General features: G+C 35.2%; 2 protein-coding genes across 2 annotated transcripts; both read left to right on the forward strand.

Annotated features, from left to right (window-relative positions):
* Positions 1-466: 466 nt before the first annotated feature.
* Positions 467-6,271, forward strand: LOC114819681 (probable polygalacturonase). The gene is made up of 5 exons (XM_070807341.1): positions 467-1,253; positions 2,690-2,810; positions 3,585-3,833; positions 4,558-4,711; positions 5,418-6,271. The coding sequence occupies exons 1-5, from the start codon at positions 534-536 to the stop codon at positions 5,941-5,943; spliced, it is 1,770 nt and encodes a 589-aa protein (XP_070663442.1). The 5' UTR covers positions 467-533; the 3' UTR covers positions 5,944-6,271.
* A 14,195-nt stretch (positions 6,272-20,466) lies between these two features.
* On the forward strand, positions 20,467-22,655 carry LOC103451320 (protein TIFY 10A). Its single transcript, XM_008390740.4, has 5 exons — positions 20,467-20,983; positions 21,389-21,575; positions 21,742-22,058; positions 22,152-22,209; positions 22,309-22,655. Exons 1-5 carry the CDS (start codon positions 20,809-20,811, stop codon positions 22,412-22,414), a joined length of 843 nt encoding a protein of 280 aa, XP_008388962.2. The 5' UTR covers positions 20,467-20,808; the 3' UTR covers positions 22,415-22,655.
* The last annotated feature ends 3,836 nt before the right edge of the window (positions 22,656-26,491 follow it).

Here is a 26,491-nt window from a genome sequence, read left to right on the forward strand (position 1 = left end):
GATATCAGTTCATTCGTGCTATAAAATGTATACATTTCTTAACATTACACCCTAAACCCTAAAATAAAAATATACGAATGACCAAAAAATTTCTTTATTTAACTAACACGTTTTTAGATAACCTAACTTTTTGTCTCCGTTCTAATTGTTGACCTAAACTAAACCACAGTACTTTTCCAGTAAGAGAATTTATATGGTGCTCCGGAATATTAGATTTTGGAACTTTTCAATCGTTAAATTTTGTTGTTAAAAACACAAAATCAAGATCGAACGGTTAAGAATTTAAAAATATTATTTCATCACGGTAAAATTTTAGCTTTTTTCAAACAGTAATCATAAGAGTATCCAACCTAAAATGATTCAAATTCGTTTTTTATCAGATTCGAATTTAAGAAAAAATTTTGCTTGATTAAATAAGTACTCAGAATTTCTGGCACACGTGGCCTCACCTGACAGAAGCAACATGAAATTTTCCATGAGATCAACTGTACAATTGTCACTTGCATCACTGTCAAAGTTCCAAACTTTGTTTTATGGTTTTCTGGTTTGCTGAGAGCAACAACCTTCCCTTGAATTGCACTCAAACTTGCCCATTTCACAAACCAAATCCATCACTCTCAATCTCCACCCAATTGGGTCCAATCCATTCCCTTCAACCAAACACAACCAAATCTCAGAAATCCCATGTCCTCAAAAATCAAGCTCACCCATTTCCCCAACCTCCAATCCCCACCTCCCCTCGATCTTCTGAGCCGAATCGGCGGAACCCAGTAGCCCATTGCTCAGAAAGATCACTGCTTTTGGGTGGTTGCAGAGTCGTGTTGACCATGTTGGAGGCCTTGCCGCTAGGACGGTTCCACCACCAGAGGCTTGACCTGAAGCGGTGCTTCCCCACCTTCTTGTCCTCCCACAAAACCCTCTTCACCGTGCTCTGGATCGCCGCTTTCGCCTCGGTTTTCGTGTGGCAGAGGAACATTGTAGATGGGTTTTCGATATTCAGGCGAGCTCCGGCGAGGGCGATGCCGAAGCTGAGGCCGGTGGCTTTCAATTTGACTGAATTTGGGGCTGTGGGCGATGGGGTTACTTTGAACACTGAGGCGTTTGAGAAAGCGGTGCTGGCTATTTCTAAGCTGGGGAAGAAAGGCGGTGGGCAGCTCAATGTGCCTCCGGGACGGTGGCTAACGGCGCCGTTTAACCTCACTAGTCACATGACTCTGTTTCTTGCTGAAGATGCTGAGATACTTGGAATTCAGGTAAATCTTTTGTTTTTTGGTCAATCTGGTATCTGTATTACTTTCTGCTTTCGTTTCGAAATGTGAAAACTTGCCTTGAATTTGCATCCATTTCGTATCGAAATGTGAAAACTTTCCACTGTAATTTATTTGTTTTCTGTGAATCAGGTGATTTTTTGGTATCCTTCATTTGCTTTTCATATTTATATTTGTATTTTAGTTCTCTTTATTTGGTATTGCGTAGTTTGGAATTAATGGTGATTACATCATGATCGTGGTTACTTTTTCGAGATATTTTCATTCGAGTAAGATCTAATTTACTAAGTTTCAAAAGGGAAATCTCAGTCACAAGGACATGTAAAGTTCATTACCCGTAAATTTCATTTGGTTTTTGTTACAAATGGAACAGGAGTGGCTTACTTGCAATTTAGGACTTGTAATTTGATAATAATAAAAGGACGTCTGTTTATTGAGAGATGCCTAGGACTGGTTTGATGTTCTTCAACGAAAGTAAGCTTTGAACTTCAGTATGCGGTGCTAGCAAGCTTCGAACTTAATTTGACCGACGACCATTTGTTTTACTTCGAATTAAAACATGGAGAGATCCTGCTATAGATTAGTAAATATTATGCAAGCAAAGTCTTTTGAGCATTATGATTTTCTTGTCCTGTAGCAACATAATAATGCTCGTACATGATGCTAACTGTTAAACCCCAGACTAAATCATCGGTTAATTATATTATGAGTGAGTTCGGGAATAACATGAACCCAACATACCTCAGAAACTTTCCTTTTGCTCATTTAATTGGCATTGACTTGCATATAGTATTCATGCATGTTAGATGTATTCTGGACTATCTTGAGATGTATTCTGGAATATCTTGTTCTTTTAGATAGTTGTTGTGAAAAACCTGTATTCTTGTTCTGAAGAATGAGCCATGCATATGGCTTTTCCAGATTTGTAGGAAGTGTTAACTTATCACAGGGGATTGAAACTAGAAAACATTTGATACACATACTTATATATGATATGCCTGACTGCTTAACCCACTGCCTCGAGCTATTACGGTATTACCTTAGATGAGAATTTTACTTGAAATGACTTAAAGACTTAAGCAGTGCAGGATCCGACCATTTAAATACTGTACTTTTGAGCAGTTGCAATATAACCCACATATCCCATGTAAAGTTTATTCTAAACCTTTCATGAGGTGGAACAAATCAGTGAAAAAATCTATCATTTTTGCTCACAAAATACACATACTGCCACGGTTTTACTAATTTTATCCTTCTATGGTGATTCTCTCTCTCCCCCCCCCTCCCTCTCTCTTCCACACACACATCAATACAATGATTTCTGATGTTGCATACTCTTATGATTATCTCTCTCTCTCTAGCATGCACGCACACATCACTATAGCTATTTCTGATGCCGTATACTTTTATGTGCATGACAGGATGAGAAGTATTGGCCCTTGATGCCTCCGTTGCCTTCATACGGGTATGGGAGAGAGCATCATGGGCCTCGGTTTGGAAGTCTGATTCATGGTCAAAATCTTAAAGATATTGTTATAACAGGTTAGATATTTCATCCCTTTCATATTTAAGTTATATTTTTATTTCATAACAATTGTGTTTAACTGGAAGGTCACGGTTCATAACATAACAACGTGACATTATAAAGGCAAATAAGGTTTCCTGTGGTTGTTGTTGCCTTTGGCCACGAATATTATTTGTTGACATTATACTGGTGTTAAAAATCCAATTAAGGTTAGATGAATTAACCATCTTAGCATTATTTTGATAGTGGATGATGTATCCCATTTAAATTTTGACCTTAGGTCTTACGTTGAATCAGGCTGATCTTGACATTATATATGGGTATAGACAATGAAAGTGATGAAAAATGATTGTCTATAAAGCAAATGGATTGATAAAAGCATCTTAGTCTATCATGATAAATTACCAGAGGCAGGTATTTTGACTTAAAGAAAATACTCTGTCAGGGAAGGTCCCTTAACTTGCCTTTGTTTCATTTCTCTTCATTCACTTGGCCATTATGTATCCTAGGGAAGTTCATGATCCTAACATGTCCAATATATGATATAGCCTTTAGGCCTAGAAAATCTTTCTTTCTAGCTATCATTTTTGCCATGGATACTTCACCAAATCATCTTGCTACACTAGTAAGATGTTGTGGTTGGTTTTAAAATTTGCTTATTCTTTATGTCAATCAAGAACTCCTGTGGACATTTTTATTGTAGAATCCAAGCTGTAAATTTGTCTTCTTTCCTTCCTAATGGTCAATTTCTGGTTTGTTCTAATTATATTTATGTATTCACTGACCAACAGGGCATAATGGTACCATAAATGGACAGGGTCAAACATGGTGGAAGAAGTACCGCCAGAAGCTTCTCAACAACACTCGGGGTCCACTTGTTCAGATTATGTGGTCTAGCGACATTTTGATCAGTAATATAACATTGCGTGATTCTCCTTTTTGGACACTTCATCCATATGACTGCAAGAACATTACTGTTAGAAATGTTACAATTTTGGCTCCCGTACTTGAAGCTCCAAATACTGATGGAATAGATCCTGGTAAGTATATCATGCTAAGGGGGCTTCTTCCCCCCACTTTATGTTTGATAGCGCTATTTATTTTGAATGGATTGCCGTTCTCTTTATTCAGGCATGCTTTGGATGAGCTTATAAATATGCAAATGCACCACTTAATGCAAAAGAAGATATTGTGTGAGGCAAAAGGCATAAATTGAAAAGTGTATTGTGCAGCTAATGTTTAAGAAAGGCGTTCAGTAATGTGAATTCATACGTTTTGTGTTTTTGCGGATCAGTTAAACAGTTGTGTTAATGAACAGGGATTAGTCAATTGTGTTTTTTTAGGGATGACTGAAAAAGGATTGCCTTCCTATTTGATTTTGCTTAGTCTGGATGTCGCATGGATTGCTTGAGTACGGAAACACTTGGAGAAAAAATTCTATTATTTTCTTGTATGCCTTCATTCTGGTAACACTTCACACCATCCCATCAAAAAGGGCCAAAGTGCGTGCACCTTGCACACATGAGAAAGAGAGAGAAGACAAAATCACTTAATTTCTTGTATGCCTTCAATCTCGAACAGTACTGCATGCTCCTGCACCCCAGTTTACACCCAAGTAAAAGAAGTTAATACGATTAAGAATGTCGGCTATAGATAATTTGAGCTATAGATTGTTGGTTTGCTCTTGTAATTTTAGTGGTATGCTTCATTCTTGTTTACTATCAAATCAATATGGAATAACTTTGATTTTTTTGGTATAAACAGATTCATGTGAGGATATGGTGATTGAGGACTGCTACATTAGTGTAGGGGATGATGGGATTGCAATAAAGAGTGGCTGGGATCAGTATGGTATTTCTTACGGACGGCCATCGAAGAATATACTCATTAGAAATCTTGTTGTCCGCTCTATGGTCAGGTAATCTTATGCTTCTAGCAGCCTATCATTACATTCTTGTTGCCATCTTTAAGTCAAAAAGCGTATTTTATGACTGTATATCCTGGCATCATGTTATTCTTTCATCATTACTATCGGGGAGTGTCATTCACGCTCCGTTGCAGGGTATGCACTTACCCTTGTACACTAGAGTGGGGGAGGGCAACAGGTAATGAGAATAGCACTCCTCTTAAGATTCCCCAATACTTGTGTCCAGGCGTTCTTGCACTCTCGCTCCAATTATTCTTTTTCGTTTGGAATATGGTCTTCGTTTTAGAGCAGAAGATAAGTCACAGTTGATCTGAGTATGTCTTGCCATGTCAACCCAAAAATTACAAAAACAACAAAAACAAAAGAAAATAATAAAAAAGAATAGGCGAAGATAATAAGGAGAATTGCGAGTCCTTAAAGCTTCTGAATGGGAAGTGAGGAATGACCAGTTCATCAGTGTTGAGTAGAAAACTGTTTTGGATTTACCTGTACGGATTTTGAGCCCCCATTCTGGATGCCATCCGGCAGTAAATATACTAGTAAGGTTAATCTTTCATATGCGTGTGTCGAGTGTAGACTTCACTCATCTATTAGTTAACTGATGACCTGGTAGTTACTACTACTTTACTTGTCAGTATGCATAGATATTGTGGCTATCAGAAGTAGCTCAAACTTACCCTTGGCTGTAATGCAACAGTGCTGGTGTATCAATTGGCAGTGAGATGTCTGGTGGGGTTTCGAATGTCACTGTGGAGAACCTGCTTGTGTGGAGCTCAAGGCGTGCTGTTCGGATCAAGACTGCCCCTGGAAGAGGCGGATATGTGCGCCAAATAACCTATAGGAATCTAACATTTGACAATGTTCGAGTTGGAATTGTTATCAAGACAGACTACAATGAGCACCCCGATGAGGGGTATGATCGAAAGGCTCTTCCAGTGCTTGAGGACATAAGCTTCACAAGCGTCCATGGACAGGGAGTTCGCGTGCCTGTCCGTATCCATGGGAGTGAAGAGATTCCAGTGAGAAATGTGACTTTCCGGGACATGTCCGTTGGTCTAACATACAAAAAGAAGCACATTTTCCAGTGTGCCTTTGTTCAAGGTCGCGTGATAGGGACCATCTTCCCTGCCCCATGCGAGAATCTTGACCGGTACGACGAGCAAGGAAAGCTGGTGAATCACTCTGCATCCCAGAACATGACAGACATAGATTATGATTTTTGAGGTGAGAGGTTTTCCGTTTCAATGGCTCAGATTTTTGGAGGTCAACAATTTGCAACGTCTGTTTATGAAGCAACTTGGGGGGATGAAGATCGACGGAGCGTTTTATGTTATTTTTATTTTCTTGTTTTTGTTTCTCCCCGTTCCCACTTCGTCGTTTTTTTATTAAACGTAGTTGTATATACCGAAAAATTTTCAGTTCATGGAAAGAAAAGGGGGCATAGTTTGATGTTGTACACTGATCACCTTTGCTTGCAACTGCATAATGCTTGTGTTTTACGTGTATAGACCTCCAAGAGATCGCTTGACCATATCAAATACCTTTCAAGTAGTCGAGTTTGGAACTCTTTCCCGTTTCACAGAAAGAAAATTAAACTCAAGTGGAACCCGCGTGAAGTGGGACGCGAACATAATCTTAGAGGGCAAGTTGGGTCAAAATGTCTTCCAGATAGCAACGTCAGACACGAAAACATGATTTAAAGAACGAGTTGGGTCAAAATGACTTACAGTGGACAATGTAGGAACGAAAACATGATTTGAAGGGAGAGTTTGGTCAAAAATGACTTAAAATGAGCAATGTGGAAAATAAAAACATGATTAATGAGTAATGCACCTGATTAAGATTTAAACAAAACCATGAAAAGTAAACTCCAAGGTGTGGTATAGTGGAAAGCAAGCAGTAGTTGAACCTCAAGGTGAGTTCCAACTTTCACAGATGCATTATTTGGTTTACTTTGATTGCCAAACCAAATCTGATTTGAAATTCTTTCAGTTATGTTGATAGAAACCTTGACTTTTTATTAATTAATTGTTAGTTTTCTTGAAGCAAATTAACAGCGTGAGTATCAAGTATCATATTCGTGATGGACCGTTCATTTATTTGATACATTTAGATAACTAAACGATATTCGATAAGAGTAATTTTTTTGTAAGGATGATCTTCAAATGAAGATTAAAAATTTGAACGATTCTGATTATAGAGTTTATACGATGAAGATGTGTTAATTGCAAAGCAAGAATATATACATTCCTCCATAGGGAACACAAAGAAATGAGTAGTTGAGAAAAGGGAGTAATTGGGTTGTTATCAAAATTCTTGCATTATTGATCCACCCTCGTTCTAAACTGTACTATATAAACTTTATATTATAAAGTGAAGAAAGTGATGTTTACACACTAAAGGAGGAGTGTTGGACAATATAAATCAGGTGACCTAGAGCACGTGCGGCCATCCTTTGATATTATAGAGAAAGTTGAAATTCTATCATAAAACCAATTGACAATACAGAAAGCAACCTAAACCTCTTACTAACACATACAAAGTCTCTCATTTTATCATGTGAAATTCACGCTCAACGCAAAGATTATCATCTGCTGTAGTCTATATAACATGTGTGCATCCTAATTGCCTCCAACAAACTTATTTTTCAAGTGGATCACACAAAGATTATCATCTGATATAGTCTATATAGCATGTGCATCCTAATTATAGCAGGATAGACTGCAAGAGATGCTTTATTTTTTTATATAGTATAAGAAAAATAATTGGACCAACCACGTTCAGAATTAGAAATAATCGATAAAATATCGTCCTCTCAAGATATAAAATTATAAATATAGCATTATTAATTGCAATGTGCATGCACCATGACAAAGGCTCAAAAAGCCATCCCCAATGCCTCCAACAAACTTATTTTTCAAGTGGTTCATACACGAACGCAAGTGGATTGAATTTATCGACTCCATGTATATTATTCTTAACATTTATTATATATTTGGTGCCACATTGTGACATGCATGTAGGAAAACGTAGCTCTCTTTAGTCTGGTTTACGTGAAAACATTTATCATTCTTGCTGGTTCTGTGGCTTATCCAGCAATGATACCGTGGAATCGTCCAAGGACCAGGGACGGAGCTACCATGGGCCTGGGGGGCGGATGCCCCCACTGAGATTTTTCTGATGCTGGGATGCTGCTCAAATTGAGCTGGGTTTGCAGCAGCAGAGCCCCCACTGAACTGATCTGGTTCTGCTCTCCGACCTGGTTCTGCAGAAGTTTTGGCTTTGTTGTTTAAGGATGCCCCATTCACACAAAGTTCTGGCTTCGTCCCTACCAAGGACCACACTCCAGTAGCGATTCGAGGAAATATTATTCAGGAAGTCAATAAGAATAGCGTGCAGTGCGTAAATTTTTTTGGATGGAATAGTATGTAAATTGGCATTTTATGGAGTTTTGGAAGGCTTGGGTTTAATGGCGGAGCCATGATTTTGGATTAAGAGGGGCCTCTCAAAAATGTAAAAAAAAAAAAATGTTGCAACACCAGCCCTAAAACAACGCTGCAGCATGCTTGCAAAATCCCTCTCTCACGCTCACGAATCCATCTCTTAGCCATCGTCTCATGCATCGTCTGGTCATCGTCTCATCCATTGTTTGGTGATCGTCTCAGCCACTACTTTGCTGCTCTAGATTTGTGGTCCGATTATGATGTTTGTTTGCTCGATGACAATGGTGTTGATTTTTGAATTTCTTTCCATTTCATCAGTACATTCTAACCAGTTGGGAGCCGTGTTAATTGGTGAATAAAACAATCTAATAGAAAGGGCTAACGAGAACACAAAAATCGCACATGGATGAAAGCATAATTCAAGTTTGTCAATAACCACCAGTACCATGTGAAAAAAGATTAAACTCTAGGAAAACCAACTCTCTCTCACCTACCTTCTCTCTCCCTTTGGTTGGGGCTCTAGTCCCTTAAAAAATCTCAGAAAATTAGAAGGGTAACTCTAGTTTTTTCTCCATGAAAAAATGTTAAGTTAGGCTAGGGACCATTCTGATCCCGCTTCGCCCCTGCCTAAGTTCATTAGCCAAGTTCTATTGCACGTCTGTCGATAGATGTCAACAACTTTTGAGCATGTTGACTGATGTCAATAGCTTTTGAGTGAGTATGCCGACAGATACCAACACAGGCCTAGTGAGCCTATCGATAGAGTCAATGGCATACAAAAGCATGAGGCTAGCAGCTACCCTGCCTAATGGCATAAGGACAATTCATCAAGCAATAGGAGGGCATCTTAGATTTTCCAAAGGCAACACCTAGCCCTTCCATGGAGGATTTCTAAGCTTGGAGGGTCATGTGACCCACCTTGCCCCAAGGTGAATCCACCCCACTCTCCTGTATATTGTTAAGACTAAAAAATCTACCATCAGTCATCTACACCCGCTTAAATATTTTCTTATTGCTCATGAATGTAAGAGGCTCGCATCTTATCACCTCGTTGGGACAAACTTTCCATTCAACTGCATGTGAAATTCCATCGAATTCATGCTAGTAGCCCCTAGCTAGTACATGATCATCACCTGCACCGCCCCTAAGTTATGGTTCCTATTTTATGGACCACTGTTAGTCTATTTCTATATAATTGTCCATCAGACATGGACATCTAACCTCTCATCCTTTCTGTTGGGCGTCACGAACCATAACGTGGGCTAATGGTGGTCCTCAACCTATGTTCTTTAACCTTTTTTTTTCCCCTCTAAAAGATATTTAGCTAGACGATGAATATGAGAATGATTTCTCCTTCGAATTGTCACTTGTGCACATGGAGGAGTTATCAAATTATTAAGACATCACACATTCATACATTTGCAGGGTTTATTACAGAATGAAACACATTAGCGCTTGACAGCTGTTCACGTATCATCCAATGGCATATCTAGAATTTGAACTTTGGGGGATTTAGTGTTAAATACAAGTTTTTTTAGATAAAAACAGAGTGCGAAGCAAGCAAAATAGATCAGTTTATTCACTTGGTGGACTTGTTGTGCAATTGTCAACAAATATCCACAAATGTTGAAGCAATCTAATGAGTGATATAGAGAGAATTTGTCGAGTGTTGTCGATACACCATGTTGAGTATTGTCGACGCACCATATCGAGATATGTCTAGCATGCATATGATGCATTCAAGCATTTAATAAACACAAAAGAGACCCGTACTAAACATTTGGAGAGTCCTCAAAAGACTTTCACATGTATATTTTCTAAACTCAAGTGGTCCTAAGACCACCTTGGTCCCTACTTACATTCTGCTCTGATGTCATGTCTACAATTACATTGAGGTTGTAGTTTTCGTTACATTTTTTGTAGTTTAAATAGTATTAAACCTAAAACAATTTAGAATTTCTATCATGTGTCATTAGTTATCAAATTTGGTCTATGTCATCTTTTACCTGAATTGAGCACCACAAAAATTAATTCTCTTCGTATAAAGGCTTGATTGAGAAGTACGTACGTATGAAAAAATCTTGAGCATGGATTCTCCATGCATGCGTTTGCTCACCAGAAAATAAAATTAAAAATAGGCTTAGGTAGGACATTTTCAAGCACTACATAAAAATAGGCTTAGAGATTATATTTTCAGAACAAATGATGTGATTATTGATGGTTTAATTTTTTTTTAATTATTTAAAATAAAAATTTAATTATCAACTGCCACATCAAATGGTCTAAAAAATATAATTTAACTAGATGGCCTTTATAGTATCGTCCATAACACATTTGTTAATCATTTTTTAGCATAAGACGTGATTGACTTCAGGTAGCACACATCACCGCACAAGTGCATGAATGAATATTATGTGTTAGACCATCTTCAACGGATATGTCAAATTAAAATGTTAAATTTATTTTTTATATTTGATGTGGCAAAATAACATGTTCTAAAGTCTCTTAATACCAATCGAGATGTCAAATATAAATTTGTTTGTTTATTTATAAAATCAACCAAGTCAGAATTTAATAATAAATTAAGTAATAAGCAAAGAAAAATATAAAAATATGCGGGCCCAACATTAAAATAAAACAAAAGAAATTTTGACGTTGCTTTCAAAATTGGCAGCAAAGTGGAGAATATTAATCTATGCAAGATTTTGACATTCTTTTAGAACAAGAACACCATTTTTTTTTTATCAAAATAGTTCAGTAAGATTTTAACATTTTTTCTGGAGATGCTCTTAGATGCTACATAACAAAGGGTGAAGCTAGAGATATCATCTATTAGAACCATATTTGTAGACCACATAATATTGCGAGTGATTTTTTTTTTTTGAACAAATGATATTATCTAAACTAAAGGGGTGGGGAAGTGGGTTAAACCTCAAATTGGGCTAGCCATAATAATGTGGTTGAAATTCGCCATTGGTGAGAACGAACCTAAGATTTCTCACTTACAAATGAAGAGGAATATCACTATACCGTATTACTAGTAAACTGGAACCTACGTTGTTTAAACCAAGGAGGAAAAAATCGATAATATCGGCGAAATATCGCCGATATTATCGTTTTTTTGAAGTTCCGAAATTTTTTTAACTTTCCAACCTATTTTCGTCAAAATATCGCGATATTATCGATATTATCGATAATATCGCGATATTTTCGAAATTATCGACAATATCGCGATATTTTATTAAAAAAATACTTAAATATGTTGAGAAAACTCAACACATAGTTAACTTGATCATGGCCCAAAGGCCAAACAAGTTTTGGTTATCTCACCAGAGGAGTGTGAGTTTTATAGGAAAAATTCATTGCTCACTTCCTTGCATGGGCGATGTGGGACTCGCCCAATGGGGAAAAAATCAAAATTTCGGCCGAAATTTTACACCCACTTTAAACGGCCATAACTTTGTCAAAACTCAACGAAATCAAGCAAGACAAAAACGAAAGTTGTAGCCCTCGAAGAGATGAAGAGAATGGTACCTCACACGATGTCTGAATCGTAGTGGTTTGGCCGGAAAATGCCTCGAAAATCACTGAGGTCGCTGAGGTCGTCGGAAACTGGGTAAGATTCAAATGAGTATAACTTTTTCAATACGCAACGAAATTGAGTGAAACAAAAAGAAAAGTTGTAGCCCTCGAAGAGACGAAGAGAATGGTACCTCACACGATGTCTGAATCGTAGTGGTTTGGCCTGAAAATTCCTCGAAAGTCACTGAGGTCGCTGAGGTCGTCGGAAACTGGGTAAGATTCAAATGAGTATAACTTTTTCAATACGCAACGAAATTGAGTGAAACAAAAAGGAAAGTTGTAGCCCTCGAAGAGACGAAGAAAATGGTACCTCACACGACGTCTGACTAGTTGTGGTTTGGCCGGAAATTGCCTCGAAATCTACTGAGGTCGCCGGAAACTGGGTAAGATTCAAATGAGTATAACTTTTTCAATACGCAACGAAATTGAGTGAAACAAAAAGGAAAGTTGTAGCCCTCGAAGAGACGAAGAGATTGATACCTTGCACGTCAGCCAAAATTCAATTGACACACTCCTAGCTTCCAAAATTCAATACTTTTACTTTATATCAAGTTGAAAAAACATAATCGGCATCCAAATTAAAGTTTAATCTTATTCAATGTATTGATTTTCAATCGTTAATTGATATACTATAATTTGGAACTTCAACGCCTAGACGCATGCTTATGTGTAAGAAATTTAAATTGTCAAATTCGGCACATTATTCTTCATCATTTTATTCACTTCCCTTTTTTTTTTTTTAATATCCTAAATAAAACCTCCAAATATTGTACTAATTAATTATATATAAATGATTATGGTGTGTTTAAACTTCTTTCATTAATTACTACATATTTTCTACACTCACAATGTTTGCCAGCTCGCTATATAATCAACTTAAATCAGTTAAATCCATCATGCAATGCATTTCCTTCCAATTTTTTGTGATAAACTAATAGATAATTGACTAAATAAACATCCTACAAAGTTTCATTAAAAATTTCCAAGTTTTTCTTACAATTTCCGTGGTTTCCATGTAATTTTTATCGATATCGATATTATCCCGATATTTCCATCGATATTTCCGTGTTTTCGGACTACCGATATTTCCGATATTACCGATATTTTCTTCCTTGGTTTAAACTAAGTAAAGAGAAACCTAAGATGTTTAAACTTCTTTAAATCATTAAACAAAATAAAATTAAGGGAACTTCAACGAAAAGCTTTCGGTACTGTTCACTTTAACGAAAAATCACATTTTTACACTAAAAAATCAATCATGTTACTATTCATTCTACTCTTTATTTTGTCTTTATCATTAAAATTCAAAATTTTCAAGTTTTTTTCATTAATTTTCTTTAAAATTAACCGTCAACCGACACATTAGGTGTTCTAAAAAATAAACTAAAAACATAATAGCATTTTCCTTTTAGGAATGTGTGTCCCGAAATAGATAAAAATGTCGGCAACCCCGTGACCGCATGGGAAGAGTCCAAATTAATTCAAGAGTCGGCAACACAAACACAAATACAAATTCAATGTCGACCAAATTAAAACAGAAATGCAAATTCAAATGTCAAAGATTCGCATTCACTCCAAACGTGTAAAAAGAAAATATCCACAGTGGGGGCGGGCCAGAAACGACACCGTCGCACGAGTAAAATGTTCTCCTTTATCCGTACAATTAACTTGCGCCACGTGTGACGCATGTGCGCCCTGCCCCATCCCTCTCTCGTCTTTCTCCCGCGTTTCCCACACGGGTTTGTCAACGTCTCTTTCACTTTTGTGGTTTGTTTTGTTATAGCTACATAATTCGAAACACGAAAATAAAAAATTACATAAATAAATATATAATATAATGAAAATTATGACCTTTGATTTATTTTTTTGTTTTGGTGTAGAGGAAATTGGTGGTTGATTGGTCCTCCATCCTGGTATCGAACAATCTAGTTTTCATACTTGATATTACTATTTTGACCCAAATGACATCATGTGTATTAGTGTTGATATCAATCATGAAGTACACGTATACTACAATACGGGATTGGAATACTACGTATGAGTTGTACCTGATAAAGAGCACATTTAGAAATGAACAAATCAGATTACGAACGAATCACATTTAGAATTTACATTGAAATGTTTACTAACGGTTACAAATCAAAACGAAAAATAAGGTTGAAACTCAATATAGTGTGATTAACTTTGTAGGCTCATGCAGGTCTACCACCTTACGGTTCTTACTGATATGATCTTTGCTTAACTACATAGCAATATCGAGTTTATCATAAAAGGTCTTGGTGGTATTAGATATAAAATATCTTATATATAAGTTGGATTGTGTTATATTATATGTCTGATGTGAGTCTCTCTCTATTCTCCTAACATGGTGTTTTTATGAATCAACATAAAACTTTGTTGATTGCTAAAGTATCTTAGTATAAAACTAGTTTTACTATTTTTTTTCTTGGTAAAACAAATTTTACTTTACATCATTAATAAAATGTGAGGGTAATAATTTATGAAAAAGTTGATTCCCATTCTTCCTTCTCCAATCCCAATCCTTCCTTGTGAATGCCATTCTTCAAACTAGAGAATCTCATTCCCATTTTTATGGGCGACACATGCATATTTTGATTCTCCTAAAGTTAGTAGACAAGGAAATAACATGGAATAAGAATGACTCTTACTCGCTGCACATGCATATTTTAGGGCGAGCATCGCCGCAATAAAAATATTACTTTTTTGTGACCGAAAGGTCAGGAGTTCGAGTCGTGAAAATAATTTATTTGTAAAATAAGGATAAAAATAAAACTGTATATGATAAACATTCTCCTTCCAACATTCGCAAAGCGTGAAATCTCCATAGCTTAGCCCCAGTTTGGGGTTGAGGTGATTTTAAAAAAAACTCCTATGAAAAAAAGCTGGGAGTGTTTTTGGTGTTTGGTAAACTAAAAAAAAAAAGGGCTTATTTTGGAAGCTGCTGTGAGAATAAGCTGAAATCAAAGGAAAAAGCTGAAGCTGCCATTTGTAGCTTTGGAAAACTGGTTTTTTTTCAAAGCACACAGAACTACAGTGCTCCTTTAATGAAAAGACCCACTATCAGACTGCTTTTTTTTTTCCAAAAGCACTTTTACAAAAAAGTTTACCAAACACTCTGCTGATTTATTTCACAGCCGCTTATTCTCACAGCAGTTTTTTTTCAAAGCACAGCAATATCAAACCAGCCCTTAGAGTCACCATTTTGATATAGAAAACAAAAACAAAAAGTATAGAATCGTGTATCTCGTCATGCTTTTTGTAATCCATTCTTTTTTTTCCTTTTATTATTCGTATGTGAGTCTAATTCAGTATCTAATCATGCTGTCACGAATAATTGGATTTAAAAAAATAAAAAAAAAAAACAAATGAAAAAGGAATATGCATGCATATGCCTAGATTTTTAAATATATCACTTCTTCGCACGATTTTCAACAGTAACTAAATTTTAAAACAAAATTTAAAATTAAAAGAAAATAATATATATAAGTATATTTTAATTAAAAACTCTATTGAATTATGGGTTGCATGCATGTTTTGGCAAGTAAATAGTAGAAGAATGGGAAAGAGATATTTTATATATGCTTGGCAACTTTCCGATATTGGGAGTCGGTAGTAGCACTGTCCACCACGTAAATTGGTTTAGTTGGCCTGCAGTATCGAAAAATAATTATATTTATGTAATATTATCGTTTTACTAAAAATGACTGTATTAATAAGAAAATAATTTTAAAATACATGTAAACTTCGTTCCACATAATATTATATAACTGGTTCTACTCGAACGGAGGGCAGTGAGTATATAGTGTGAGCTTCAATAGAAAAGAACATGAATGGTGTGACGCTACTTCCGTCCCGTTGCGTACCTGTGGGATGGGACGTAAGATACCAACCACGCACCTAACGCCGTTAACAGCCCCAAAAGTGTACTAATAACTCAATTTACCAAAATACCCATGGATGATAAATGAAATCATCAGTTTTGGCCCTCTTCGGCAAGTTGGGAATGGTGGGGCAGGGGTGGGGACCATGGTGCCGTTGAATGTTGACTCTTTCAACAGCTTAGCATTATTTAATAAATTAATTAATTCTTACTCGGGAAAATTTATACATTGGATTTTTATGATCTCCCCTATTTTACAGTTTTGAGTTGATTTGAAATTTTGTGTGGCATACTTCATAATTTATATGTTTATTTTTTTAGCGTTGGATATTATTTACGTTAAAAGGTAGGATAATAGATTAAGTTTCATAATAAAATTAATAATAATATGGTTTAAATTTATTTTTAGAGAAGTCGAACCTAATATTTATTACTTACAAGTGAAGATAAATATCATTAAACCATAGTACTACGTAATTTTGTTATGGCTTCATCATTTCTGGAGATATTTTGATAAAGAGAATATGTCAACTTTTATACTGATTAGACAATGATAAAAAATATTTGAAGTTCCAACTTATAATGTGAAATAAATGACAAAAACGGTGACGAGAGAAGAAGAAATAAACAATGATAAATAGAAAACAACATTGATTTGAGAAATAAACGAAATTTTTTTATTAAAAGTGAAATGAACTTAAAATGATTTTTAATTTTTAGTTTCATTTTGTTCACTTGTTTTTGCATTTGTTCTACATCTCTAACACCATTCCTCATCAAACTGAAAAACTAAATCTTTAACAAAAAAAAAAATGAAAGTACAAAACTAAAAACAAAATATTTATCAACCATCTTATAGTTATTTTCAATTTTCTCCACACTTTAACTACTATTTTGTTTCATTAGATAAAATTTAAAATTGAACCTATTCTAATCTTAACTAATTATTCTATTAGCCTTTTATCTTTTTTAAGTAATGTTGCACTTATCATCTAATTGTTTCATAATTTATATCATTCTCTAATGGAGATAAAGTCTACGAAAGCATGTAGGTCCCGTCTCTATTAAAGAGATGGTACAACTAAATGACAAAAGTACCATTTTTTATTTTAACTACTCTTAAGCTACATACTCATAGCAAATCTCTGACACATGCCTTTATAATGAGTTTTGGATCCCATCCAAAATTCAAATTGTGGGGATGCTAGGAATTCTCAAATCTTAGTCATTTATCGTGCATTGTACATCGTGCGACCAAAAATTATTTAATTTTTTTATTATTTAAAATTAAACATAAAAAGTACCTGACGAAAATTGACCGCACGATATACAATAAACAGTTAGAATGTTAGGATCCCAAAGATTCCCACACAAATGATTCGGAGAGGAACCTCATCCTTTATAATGTACAATTGATGCATTTCTAATTCATCTCATGTCCACTAATAACATCGTCTCAATACCTTAAGCCTTCAAAATTCTCTCACAAACATATATAGCCTAAAGAAATACTAAAAGCATTTTTTTTGTTACCTAAATAATAAAAAAAACATAAATAATTGTGTACTTTATTATGTTAGTGCTTAGTGGATTGAAGTTGAAGTGCACGCGAAAGAAACTGAATATATTTGTATACTTTATTTCCATTTTTTTCCTTAAACAACAACGATATTTTACATTGAATAAATATTTTATTCACTGCATAAATGATATATTTAAAAAGCATTCAGTATAAAATAACATTTGCAATAAATTAAATAAAATACGTTATGACCAATCGCAAAACAATGAGTATTTTATTTTAGACTCAGTCAACACAATGAAATATATAATAAAACCCCACTACCTTCACCAGTAAATATAACAGCCCAAACCTTGATATAAAATTACAAATTATGTATGGTTAAACACTCCATTACCGTTTACACCTTTTTTAACGATAAATGCTGAATATTCTCATAGACTCTACGCATCTTATCTTTTTGAAAAAAAATTAATATTATAAAATTTTATATCAAAATATAAGATAATGAAGAGTTCATAGAAAATCATATTTTGAAAATGTTTCCTTATCATTTCTCGTTTTGAATTGAAAAATGAAAAGAACTTATATATATGATATATTAAAGTTCTCTACTCGTTCTCATGAGGATTGCCGAAATATTTTTTTTTTTTGGACAAGTGGTATTATCTACACTAAAGTGGGTGCGCTTAACCTCACAATGGGCTATCAATAATGTGGTTTAAATTTACCTTTGACGATAGTCAAACCTAAAACTTCTCACTTACAAGTGAAGAGGAATATTACTAGAACGTAGTATTAAGTGGCATGATTGTCCAGATATTAGTTACCTATTTTTTAGATTATTTGGATGCTCCTCTTAATCTTGTAATCTATTTCTACCTAATCTAAAATTTTAGTTTGAAAATTTGTTATTCTATATATTATATAGATTTAAGTCCTACACTGATGCAAAAATATTGTGTTATGTTAAATTTTGTGTTGCACGGAGGTTATGAGGGAAAAAAAAACTCTAAAATCATATAGGAAATTTCATACGTGTATTTGTGTACATTTTCCTAACCGAAACATGAACATTATGGTGCAGAAGTAAAAATGTAGGGTGGTGTTATTCATGTACCTCATTTTTTTTTTTAACAAACAATATTATCCATTCTAAAAGAGCAGGGGAGCAAGTTAAGCCTTACAAAGGGTTGGCCATGTACCCTTTTTTATCTTCACATTCTCTTAATTTTTAGTTGGCGAATCGAATGAATTGAAGATGATTAAATGACATAAATTAATAATGGGTGGGTAAATAGTAGAGGTGGGCACAATTTAGTTTGGTGCGGTTTTCATGTAGTGGAAACACAATAACTCGTAAATAACTAACCATTTATATTACTACACGTATTACTTATGATTAAAAAAATAAGATTAAATATATGCAGGTCGGTTTGGTTAACCGCACCCTATGAATTTTGGAAACCAATTGCCAAACTAATTAAGGTCGGTTTGGATCGCTTTAACCACTGAAATTTATAAAAATAAAAAATAAATAAAATAAAAAAATAAAAACCAAACCAAACTAAACTAAACCGTCAGTATGGTTCGAACGGTTCAATCAGTTTTTTTTTGTAAAATGCCCATCCCTAGATTATACTATGAAATGAGCAGGAAAATTCAAAATCTGAAGCGATTCAAGTGAAGAGCCCTGCTACATTTCGTTTATTGTTGCAAATTGGTGTCATTTTTCAGAGCTAAAGTTTTGATTTCTCTCAAAGTTGCACCCTTCATGTTAATTTGAGTCCAAATTTAATCTTCAGTTCATTTCATCATCAGCGTCAAAATTGTCCCTTTCTTATTGATTTTAATTTGAGCCTTGATTGTTTCTAAAAAATGTGTTTCTTTCGAAAATTAGAAAAAAATAGTTTAAAGGGGTCTCTGTTCTTACTTTTTTGGCTCCAAATTTTATGTGCCGTGTCATTGTTTTAGTTTGCAGACAATGAGAGAAACTTGCTTTCTATTTCCACAAAACAGAACAAAAAGGGGACGGAGCAAGGTGAAAAGTTGGAGTGCATGAAGTTGACAGAGATGAGAGTTGAGAGAGACCGCCTGATTGAGTGACAACACTAAGAGATGGATGAATTTTTCGCGTCGTTAAGTCCATATTATATATTATTTTAATTTTTGTGGTGCAGTTTTGTTTCAGTTCTGTTTCATAAGGCTAAAACCGAAACCAAAATAATTTACTTTACTGCGGTTCAATTTCAAGATCGCAAAAACCAAATGATCGGTTCAATTCGACTTGATTCGTATTTCATTTTCAGTTTTCAAATAAAAAACCACCCCTAGTAAATGGTTCAAAGAGTTTGTAGATTGCACCTCCTGAAACGTAATGAAATAAATGGGAGGGCACAAGTGGTTATTAACTTACCGCCTTGGTGATTAGAGGCTTTCACTTCAACTCACTACGTCGCTCTTTAGATATCTCTCTCTCCCATTGTACAGAAGATGATGTTATTCATGTTACAAATGAGTCTCACATTGATAGAAGAATGGACATTACATAAGCTTATAAGAGGTTGAGCTACTTCTCATATTGCCAATTGGTTTTATGGTAGAATCTCATTATCTCAACTTTCTTCATAGTATCAGATTAGGTTGTTCCACATATGAAACTAAACGGCCAAATGTGTTCCACGTCATCTTATTGTGTTGTCTACCTGTTAGGTTCAAAAATTTATCACACATGAGAAGGGTGTTGAGAATGAGTCCCACATTAATGGGATGTGAGACATTGTATGAGCTTATAAAAGGTTGTGCTACTTTCCATATTACTAATTGATTTTATAGTCGAACCTCAATTTTCTTCAATTCACACACTCGTTCTTATGTCCTCAACTTTTTTCAATCCACACACTCATTCTTATGTCCCACACACATTTTGTTAATTTTTGTCATTTAATCTTCTATTCATTTGATCAGACAGTCTGAAATTAAGACATTTGTGTGTGAAGTAAAAAATGAGTAGGTAAATAGCACAGTAGATTATGCAGAATATCGTTGGAATAAAAATAAAAAAAAAATAAAGAGGGAGGGAGGGCAATTCTGTAACTAAACGGAAAATGCATGGGCCATGCTGAAGTTGGCAGATAGGAACGCGAACCCGGACGTTACCAATACCAACGAACGCAAAGAACACGTGTTTGGAAATGTGAAACCGACGGGTGGTGGGATCCACGCGGAATGCTGCGAGGAACCAACTCAACTCCCAATGGCCTTTTTTTTAAACACACATATATTCCTCGTGCTTTTTAACTCGAATACAAATAATAATTTAAATAAATAAAACAATAAAACAACCAATGGATAATTAAATAATTAATTTAAAAATAAATAAATAAATGAAGATGAGCCCGTGGGCTGCTGATAAAAGGAGGGGGAGAGACACATAGGACCCCAAGTCTTCTCTCACTACAAGAAGGGTATGGAGGCAGGAGGATTCAGCGCCAAGACAGAAAAAGGAAGAAATATTGGGTTTTGAATTGTGGGTTGTGTTTGGTTTCTGTGATTTCGAACTGGGTCTGTGGGAAAAGAGTGGATTTTGAGTTGTGGGTTGTGTTTGGATTGTCGGATTGTGTATTGGGTCGGTGGAGAAATGTCGAGTTCGTCGGAGACTGCGGAGGTTTCAGGCCAGAGAGGGATGAGGACGGCGGAGAAGCCGTCGAACTTCACTCAGACATGCAGCATGCTTTGCCAGTACCTCAAGGAGAAAGGCAGCTTTGGAGATCTGAATCTTGACACGGCATGCAACAACATGCAACAATCTAATGGTAAAGCACTTGTCTTTCCTTTTTACCTGGACCTTAATTTATGTTTGGCTGCTGAGAAAATAAGAGGAAGAGAAAATGAATTTCATCTAGAATCTTATGTGTGCATGTCTATGTTTTAGGCTTTTAGTTTCTGTTTGGTTGCTGAGAAACAAAGAAGCTTTCCAATCAGAAAATCTGAAAAGGGAAAGTTTTTAGTCACATAAACCACCTGAACTAAATTGTGAACTTATTTTTTTTTGTTCATATTATTTTTCTGTTAAGATTTAATAAGATCTCTTTCGAATTTGACCAAGAACACCTGAAAATTGCAGTAAAAATCACTGCTCTGTTTAATTTTGTTTCCATATCAAAAGGGTTTCAGAATTTTCCTTATTTGGTTTCTAAAATTGGACAATGTTTTGACAGGAGGAACACCTGAGATGTTTCGTCAGAAAGCCCCACCCATGAACTTCTTTCCATTTGTGGAAAATTCTCGGAACATGCCAACGGCGGTTAGAGACTTCAAATCCATGGATTTGTTTCCTCAACAAGCTGGTTTTGGTCCCTCTGCCCCCACTCCCAGAGAAGAGGTCCCCATGACGGCTGATTCTAGGTAATTTTTTGAAATTTACGGCGTTGTGGGGTTCCTATGGTTAAAAAATCTGTCGATATTGGAAGGCGAAAATCGGATATCTGAATTATTGTAGCAACGTAAGATGTTCTTCGGTTTACATGTGAAATCTTTGTTAGCTCGTTTTGATTTGTTCATGATGTACCAGTGTGAAGAAATCTGCCCCTGGAGAGCCTCAGAAGGCACAAATGACCATCTTTTATGGTGGACAAGTAATCGTGTTCAACGATTTTCCTGCGGACAAGGCCAAGGAAGTCATGCTCTTAGCAAGCAAGGAGAGTTCTCAGAGCCACACCGCTCCGGCTTCACCTCCGGCCAAGACTAACAACGCCTTTGCCTCTCATTTGGGCAAGAGTCCCGTTAATTCCAGCAGTTCAGTTCCTCCGAGCTCCAACATGTTTCCTAACTTTGGCAATCAAGCGATTCAGGAGGGCGTCAAGCCATCCCCTCGACCCGTTGTTTGTGGTAATTTTCTTTCTGTGATCATCGGTGTCTCCATATCTTAAGTGGTCCTATCAACAACACGTTTCTTATCAATGATTTCCTTTTCCACTGCAGATCTTCCGATTGCAAGGAAAGCTTCGCTTCATCGATTCCTCGAGAAGAGAAAGGATAGGTAGGCATCCGAAACAGCTATACCATAATTCATGTTGGAGTAATATATTTTTAAGATCCATTTGACTGATCTGGTTCGCAATTTCTTTCTGTTTTACAGGCTCAACACCCTAGCACCGTACCAAACGAGCAGCCCTGCATCCAGCCCGGCGAAGCCAACCGAAAACAAGTCATGGCTAGGGTTGGCTGCTCAGCAAACCCAATGATACGAGAAGCTGTGTTGTTGTATGCATCCTTAGGCTTTCTTATGGTTTAAGCCCCTGCTATGTTTTTCAATTTTGGCGGGTTTAATTTAAGCCCGGAGGTACCATTAGCTCTATATTTGTCTGCCATATTATAGATCTAACTGTTGGTTAATCTTAATTAGTATATGTAAGCATGTAATTAAGCTTTTGATGGAAGGAATTCAATTATTAATGATATAATTTTGAACTTTTTTAAAATAAATCTACTTTTTCTTTTGTTGACAACGGTCCGCATGTGTCAAGCCCGAAAGAACACTACTTCGTTGTTGAAACAATAGTAGCAACTGCTGAAGTCCTAATCTTGGGTGGACATGTGTTCAATTATAGTTTTCAATTTTAATTATTTGGGCACTGTGTCTATCTGTGATTGGATTTGCAACAACTATTGTAAAATTATAATTATATCTACAACTAACAATCGACAATCGACACGAGTGGATTATGTTCACTCTTTGTTGGTGGAGGTGGATAGATGTGTACATGGTTTGCTTTAAGCACGTTCAACATTTTATTTGAGTGGTCCTCAAAATCTTGGTCTCTCATCAATGTATGTGATATATGTGGCCCCATTGCTTGTGGTTTGTGTCCAAAGTAGGAAGACTAAGTGGTACCATACAATATGAATTCCTTGTTTGACCAAATAAAGAATAGCATGTGGGTTCTAACGTGGGCAACTATTATGTGCATTTTTTACTTTATTAACAAGTCTCATTGATGAGATGTGAACTAAAAAAACCGACCATCGTACACTTGGGTATTTTTCATCTAAGTAGGTAGCGAGTGTCACTAAATCAAATAGTTATGTGAACTTTGAGTGGCGTTAGATCAAATAGTTCACATGAAATTATACTGTTTTTTCAGCAATGTAAAAACTGAGTGTTGTAAACTCTGATCTTTTTAGCATAGTAGATATTAAGGGTCGTTAAACCTATTAGTTAAATGAATTATGGGTGTCGCTATACCAAATAGTTCAGATAAAATTAGATTATTTTCCAGCAAAGTAAATATTGGGTGTCACTGTACTAAATAGTCATGAGAAAATAAGAATTATCGAAGAAAGTTGAGATTTTACTATAAAACAAATTGTCAATATGGGGAGGAGCCTCACTACTTATAAGCATATGGAAGGTCCCTCATTTGTTCGATGTGAGATTTGTACTCTCAATACGTCTCCTAATGTGACAAATTTTCAAGCCTAACACATGGACAACGTTTGCATGTTGGGTTTCACACAGGGATAAATCTGCTCTGATACCATAAAGAAAGTTGAGGTTCTACTGTAAAACCAATTGGTAATATGGAAAGTTGTCTAATTGCTTATAAGCACACACAACCCCTCATTTTCTCGATGTGAGATTTATACTCTCAACACTAACATCTTTTATCTATAACAAATATTGAATGTCATTAGACCAAATAATCATGTTGTCATGTTGAATCGTGCAATTTTAGAAATGGAACATGCATAATATAGTTGATAAATCACACAATGCTTTGACTTAAAGGGAAATGAGTTTTGATGCTAATGGCTAAATATGTTGGAACATTAACCACTACCACTCAACCACTCCTCTTATCTTTAATGGCAGCATTATCACTAGATTTGGATTGTGTTTCTCTTGTGGTTCACATGATTGACTTGTTCAAGTTGGACTAGAAAATTAACACGCAACAAAATCAAACAAGTCACATTTTCTAGGTTTTATTCCATTTTTTGCTGCAAAATATTGTGTCCACAAGTTAGTAAACATTGCTAATTAAAAAATGAGGTGAAGTGTCCATTTATGTTCATGCTAAGGCTTTTTAGTGAAATAATTTATAAGATTGACATAATTCATTTCTTTGATCCTTGACATTGAAAATTGATAGAATGATTCTTAAGTTTGTCCACCGTCAATCACTTTGGTAGTCATGTGAAAATCTCGTTAAATTGAGGCTAATTTTTGTTCAATCAATCAACCCGTCCACTTGCTTTTCCATTCGACATAGATTTTTTTATGGACGAAGCAAAATGATTGATTGTTAACAAACTTAGAAATCACATACATTAATTATCAATATTAAGGACCAAAGTGAAGAGTTATAATAAAGATCATTTTGACTAAAAAAACCTAATTCTAATTAGGGCCTAATTGTAAACAATGACAGTGATGCCAGATTAAATGTTGTGGATTAGATTAAACAAATCACTTTGTTCAAACTTTTTTAATATCTCATTTGGCTCATGGAGTTGCTTTTTTTGTTTGACTCCATTTAAATATGAGAAAAGCTGCCGATTGGCAATTAAATCTAACGTTAAAGGTTTATAAGCGAGAAAATTACCACTTAAAAGTAACTCATGAAGTGCACGGAAAGTATGTGGTTTCCATCTAACTTATCTTAAAAACACGCGGTTTCCAACTTGAACACGAAAGCATTCTGAATAGTTTTTCTTGTCGACCATAATAAACAAAGAATTGTTTTGGTTAGGCAAGGGGTGGCCTCTTTCGACTCTCCCTAATACAACAATTGTGTGGTATATTGTATACAAATACAACTATATGTATGGACAGATTCGTAACATTATTTTTTTATATGATTTTGATATACGCTTTTGTGGAGTTTATTCATTTTAATGAACATAACAGTCTATCTTTTAAAATATCATTCGTAAATCTTTTTTTTTTTAAATTAGACAACTCTAAAACCATTAAAACATTCATTTGTACTGAAGAAAATAAGCGAATATAGTTCAACAAATAAACTTTAACCTTTAGTCTAATGTCATATGATTTTAGATTTTGGTAGACACAATTTTTTAAGAAAAACCTAAACTATAAGATCAATGAATACATTATGAAATGAGCTTTACAAAAGTATTTTTAAACGTTTATAAATAAAAAAATAGTGCAACGAGTCAGCTCATATATATATTAATATGTTTTTTTAGTTGAGATGATATGATATATAGAAACAAAAAGTAATAGTGGCAGACACTTGCATTGCAAGGCACTCAGCATCTTTATTCAAACAAAGAGGTTTGAAATTGTCACGTTGTTCACGACTATGTCTTTTTTTCAACATTATTTATTTATTTATCTTCCAAAAGTCATACGAATGCTGACTGCCGAGTGAAGATATTTATAGGGTATTTGCCAATTTTTATTAATTGGGCATCACATGCAAAGTTCTTGGTGGTGGGTAGGTGGGGTCGCCTCTCTTTTTCGACTCAATTTTATTTTTATTTTATTGTGATGTTTCCATGAATTTAAATTTATTTTTTATTTTATTGTGATGGATTTCATGAATTGAAGAAATATGTTCAATAATATAGAGAGTCTGATTTATTTATTTTAAAAAAGAAACAGTTGGTAGTTTTATCATGACAATCTACCTTTTTAGGGGTAGAAAAACTCACAGAAGCATTTCATCCTCGTTATAACCACTATCTTGTAAGTCAACAGTACGAGGAAAGAACCCAAAACGTGTCACATAGAATAGGGACCTAAAATTCATCTCTAACTAATAAGTCACCCCCTGGTACTTCACATGAACAATTATTGATATAAAATAGATTTCACATGCTTTTGTAGTTTTTTCTAATACAAGCAATATTATTGCTTCAATTACATAAGTAGAAGGGAAAGAGAAGTAATTTAAAAAAAAATATTTATTTTAATCACCATGACAATTCATCACTTGCTTTCGCAATTTTTCTAACTCATTTGCGTTCGGCATTCGTATTTATCAAAAGGGAGATGGAGAGGTTTTTGGGTGCCTTACAAAGTGGGTTTCATCGCTCCTGCTTACGGGGCTTACTAATTCTGAGCCCAATAGTGCTAGGTAGGTGGTGTTGAGTTTGGATTATTTTGGCCTTTGCCCATGATAAAAAATGAATAAATTAAACCTTGACATATTCTAACCCATTATTTTCATTCCAACAGGATCCTCTCCGGATCCTTTTGGTAAGGATCTTGAGGATCCATAAATCGTATTCATTTATCGTACATTGTGCGGTTAAATTTTATCAGATATTATTTGTATTTAATTTTAAATAAA

The sequence above is a fragment of the Malus domestica genome, chromosome 02 (assembly GCF_042453785.1).
Source record: "Malus domestica chromosome 02, GDT2T_hap1".
Classification (NCBI taxonomy): Eukaryota; Viridiplantae; Streptophyta; class Magnoliopsida; order Rosales; family Rosaceae; genus Malus; species Malus domestica.

Bases quoted from the DNA above. Each gene is read 5' to 3' on its own strand.
- LOC114819681 (XM_070807341.1), top strand. From the start codon at position 534: ATGGTTTTCTGGTTTGCTGAGAGCAACAACCTTCCCTTGAATTGCACT. The intron at 2,811-3,584 runs GTTAGATATTTC...ACTGACCAACAG, and splicing joins TAAAGATATTGTTATAACAG to GGCATAATGGTACCATAAAT. The intron at 4,712-5,417 runs GTAATCTTATGC...GTAATGCAACAG, and splicing joins GTTGTCCGCTCTATGGTCAG to TGCTGGTGTATCAATTGGCA.
- LOC103451320 (XM_008390740.4), top strand. From the start codon at position 20,809: ATGTCGAGTTCGTCGGAGACTGCGGAGGTTTCAGGCCAGAGAGGGATG. The intron at 22,059-22,151 runs GTAATTTTCTTT...TTTCCACTGCAG, and splicing joins CCCTCGACCCGTTGTTTGTG to ATCTTCCGATTGCAAGGAAA. The intron at 22,210-22,308 runs GTAGGCATCCGA...TCTGTTTTACAG, and splicing joins CTCGAGAAGAGAAAGGATAG to GCTCAACACCCTAGCACCGT.